This window comes from Oculina patagonica, chromosome 5 (assembly GCF_052425735.1).
Source record: "Oculina patagonica isolate OP01 chromosome 5, crgOcupat, whole genome shotgun sequence".
Taxonomy (NCBI): domain Eukaryota; kingdom Metazoa; phylum Cnidaria; class Anthozoa; order Scleractinia; family Oculinidae; genus Oculina; species Oculina patagonica.
The window spans coordinates 7,760,288-7,764,824 of record NC_135762.1 but is presented as its reverse complement, the minus strand read 5'-3'; the positions used below and the strand labels follow the sequence as shown (position 1 = coordinate 7,764,824).

The window sequence follows — 4,537 nt, the reverse complement described above, 5'->3', positions numbered from 1 at the left end:
GAAATCTAACCTCAAGTACCCTAATTCCCGGCGGTGGAAGTGACAGCCCCTAACAAATTCTAGACAAAATCAAAATATTAAGTCTTATGCTTTGTAAAAATACCGGAAGGTTTAATGGCAATGCTCACGAAGATCAATGCAAGGAAAATATTGTGCGTTTTACACGTAATCCAAAAACCGAGGTAAAAACTAATTAATATTCGTGAGAAAATGGCTCGCGTTATGACGTAACCTTGAAGGTCACGCGATCGTGGCTGTTCGTCACGCGAGGTGAACATGCGAGAAGAAAAACATTTATTAAGCTATTTAGAATATTGATCAAGAAAGTCTCGCAATAAGAATCTAGCTGGTGGTGACAATTTCATCTTTTTAAAAAAGAAAACCTTTTCTTTTCGCGGCGATCTCTCTGCTGATGTGTGACTAAGTTAATTTCGTTCATTTGTGAACTTCGTGTTCAAACATTTCATCACCGGAAGTTGTTCATTTCACCAGATTTCGCATGCCATTTACTTGTAAAGTGCTGAAATGTGTCACATTATGAAGCATTTTAAACAAAATCGCAAACGTGTTTAGCTTTCCAGCTACCGGGGAATAGGAAATTGGCTGATAAACATCACGTGTAAAACTGCTCTGGGGTAAATAAACCCTCATGGTGTCATTGACTACATTAACTAAAGTGAGCTAGTGTCGGCATATAAATGAACAATTCTAATCGCTCCACGCGCAAGATATCACGCATACAAAACGTGTTGTTTCAAGTGGGAGGCATCAGCACTTTCGCCATCAGTCGTAAATCACTACATAAGGAGTTACTTCCGAACAGCAAGCGCGAACACGCGTGCAAACAAAGGCTGTTTACTACAACTCGCAAGTCACGCGATGGTTTCGTAAACATTTAATACCGAACAGCGTTTCAGCAAGCGAAGATTATCACAGGTAATGCGAGAGCTTTCCTCGGCAAGCACAGATCGCCGGTGTTTGGGTCTGTCACAGTGACCTCGAGCGAGAAATTGATCGCGTGATCGCGAGTTTGCCGAAGTGCGTACGCTTTGTTGGTTTGCGAATAGCAGGCCCTCCAGGGTCATTCAACGAGAAAACAACTAGCAATTTAACAAAGCGCTTTGTTTGGATCACTTTATAGCATTACGTCGATTGGTATTTCGCTGGCGTTCAACTCACAGTGTTTTTTTTTCCTTCAGCTAGGAAGCTGTCGATCGTCATCTTCCGGTTGCGCTGAACTGTCAGGAAAATCATGTCCTGTTTTCCGGTTTCGCGATAAACATCCATTTTGCAAAACACGCGTGTTTGCAATCTCGTGACATTTACCAACTTATTGCGGTTTTGGTGACAAGGAAATTGTAATCAGATTTCATGTTTGTATATTCTAAGGTGAAGTAAAAACGATAACCGAGCAGGGGATTAAAATACGCAGCACGATTCAATTCCCTAGCTCTATTTATTTGTCTCGGCTTGTTTTGTTTTACAACACAAATAAGATGAATGCGCTGTCTTAGATTAAAATAGTTGGATCGTATTTTCGCCCCTTATTTACCTGCAGGCAAATACCACGTAATTGGTGACATTGGCTTTTTAAAAGGACAAACTGATCATGCATGCTTCAAAACAACTGAAACAAACTTGAACTGAAACAAAATTGAACTGGTTACCTTAATACCCAAAAGTCTCTTACTGAGAACAATAAATGTATATATAATATATATGTATGTATAGCTATTTAATGGTGTCTTTTCCCAGTCAGGTATTTCCACGAGACCATGAAAGAAATTCATGTCAAATTTATCTCATTTCCTCCGCCAAACTGGCAACATTCGCATTTTCAGGTCTGTTGAGTATAATGCTAAGCGTGCGCGCGGCACTCACAAGCGCTCACAGCGTTCGGCTCTCCACACAATGCCCTTGCGTAAGGTCCACATTAAAAACCCATCGATCTTGCCGTAGCTCTGAATGTTATTTGTATTGTGATGAACAAAGAACGCAACAAAACAGTTCCTTTCTAGGAGTTTCGGTTCGATCGTCCACCCTTCCTCTCGTATAGCACTGTTATGTATGAGTGTACGGATCGGGTTCCATTTGTCCTATCGATAATACAGAAGTGATTACACGTTGATTTCACTTTCTTTCCATCTCGTCAGCCACCTCCTGACCTCTTGTGTTTTGTAAAATGTCGGTCCCATCCCTCCTGTAAACTCCACTCTCCCATTCAAGATGATGCACAGGCGTATTGGCAGAGCGCCATAGGCTAGGTTCGCCTCGTCCTCTGTAGAATCCACCAGCAAAGGGGCCTGCAGCTTGGACGAATTCAACAGCAGCTGCGCCGCCTCGATTCTCTCCTCCAAACTGCGATGCTGTTTCACGTCGAAGTCCGTCTGGATTGTGCAAACAAAAGAACATATGGCATGTCAGTGTAAAGCTCGCCCTTCCTACATTCATTAGCTATTCAAACACGTCTCCTTCTTGTACAAGATACTGTACGGTATAATTTCACGGTTCTTCGAATATGCATGAAAACACCCACACTACAACACTCAGTAAAAGCTTAAGACCTACGTTAACATAGATCTGGGTAAAAAAAGAGAAACACTTACAACCCGTTTAATTCCGTACGCAATACCCCCGAGCCAAAAGCAACATAGAGCGAATAAGCCAGGATCAAACACAGAATTAACTACCTCTGACATTAGACAAAGTCTCTTATGATTACCTTGAAAGCCCATCCATCCGTTGGGTGAGCCTCTGAGATGTAGATAACAAGGAAATCAGCAACGTCACTAAACTCCGCCATGATATCACTGAATTCGCGCAACCTTTTCATGAAGACCGGACACGTGCAACTGCCGAAATTGACGACGAGAGGTCTGCTCTCCTTGGCAAAGTCCAAGAGATGCGATCGAGACTGACCGTCGGCAGACACGAGAGAGGGATTGGGCGCTTCTTTACCGGGCTTGGCTTTTTTCTGCAGATCTATCATCAAGGTCTCCGTCACGGCTTTGTACATCTCCCAGCCAAACAGGCTATTGCCGTAGACCTCCTGACTGATCTCGCATCCAGCGAACTTGATGAACAGCTTGACGACTAGCTTGCGGAACACCAGCGTGCAGAATAAAAACCGGAGGATCGCGAACGCCAACAACAAGGCCAGCGATGCTGTGTAGAAAGGAAGCGCCACTGATACTGACATGCTGACGGCAGCGAGCGAGCGAGTCGTCGGCAACGTCCGCGTTCAGTCAGTTTAAGTCAATCCTGGCGCTCGTTAATCAACGGAACACGCGCACTTATGGAGAGCACTGGAATGTGACTGCAAGAAATCTGATTCAGTGCTGCAGACAAGTTTCAAATACCGGCCGACCTTCGTGTTAAACCTTGCGTGATGTTTTGGAGTATGAGGTGATAGGATTCGAGCGATAAGGGCAGGCGGGCAGGAGCGTGGACAGCTTTTAACACGCTACATGGAGGCGTCTTTAGGGCCTTGTTGAAAATGAATGGCACTGTTTCGGCGAAAGTGGTATATACGTAAGAATGACAAATCTAACCTCGAGACAAATTGATCGATGATTAAGGGCTTTAGGCAGCTTTACAATGCGAGTTTAGACTAGTCGACGATTAAAAGGGCGAAGCTGGCGAATAATCTCCATATACACGCAATCTTCAGACAACTCTCGAGTGAAGTTTTCCTTCTTGGAAACGCTTAAATCAAATTCAACGGAAAATCCTGCAAGTGGATGGCCACAACTCGATTTGAGTACAGCTATTTTGCAGCAAACACAGAACCTCGTTGTGCTGGCACTTAACCTCATGACGTCATCTAGAACAATCTAAAAGCCACAGCAGACTAAGAAACAACTACAGACCTGTCATTAAGAGTGTTTGTCGACTGCCGCCAAACATTATCCCGTTTTACCGAGCGCCCACCAAAAACACTGCTGCTTTTAGGTTAACCGCAAATATGGCAACGGCAACACGCGATCAGAAACCAAAAAATCCGAGCATAATTTCGCTTGTTCCGCGGAGCTTCTGTTATTTCCTCCAGGAATAAAAACAAAAATGATTCCTGCCTTGACAACATAACGTGTTTTGTAATCATGCGCCTACTCATCGCTAATGGTTGCTAATCATTACTTAATAGTCGTTTTCCGGAGAAGAGGTAGATAATGTTTTCTTCGGCAGTAATTCAGTACAGATGTCATCAAGTGTATCTGTTAGTTAGTACACTGCGAGAGTCTTGTCAGCACTCCCTTGTTAACATCGTTCCAAATCTATCAACATTGCAGGATAACTGTCGTTACATACTGCTAATTGCACGAACAAGCTTTGTACTTCAATGTGACCGAAATATCGCGTGGCCAAAGTTCGAGTTTGGTTTTCGCTTTGTAGTAACTGTATTCGACGAAATTGATTTCAAGAACACGATACAACTGTATCATTTTACCATGCGGTTTAGAGATACGAATAACAATTTAGTAAAAAATTTCGGTTTATTTAGGGGGCAATGTTACTTTAAATGTGTCAATCTTCGCTT

General features: G+C 43.2%; 1 protein-coding gene across 1 annotated transcript; it reads right to left on the bottom strand.

Annotated features, from left to right (window-relative positions):
- Window positions 1–1,437: 1,437 nt before the first annotated feature.
- Window positions 1,438–4,258, bottom strand: LOC144655333 (thyroxine 5-deiodinase-like). Its single transcript, XM_078515562.1, has 2 exons — window positions 2,723–4,258; window positions 1,438–2,387 (listed from the first exon to the last, which is right to left on the bottom strand). The coding sequence occupies exons 1-2, from the start codon at window positions 3,197–3,199 to the stop codon at window positions 2,118–2,120; spliced, it is 747 nt and encodes a 248-aa protein (XP_078371688.1). The 5' UTR covers window positions 3,200–4,258; the 3' UTR covers window positions 1,438–2,117.
- Between the last annotated feature and the right edge of the window lie 279 nt (window positions 4,259–4,537).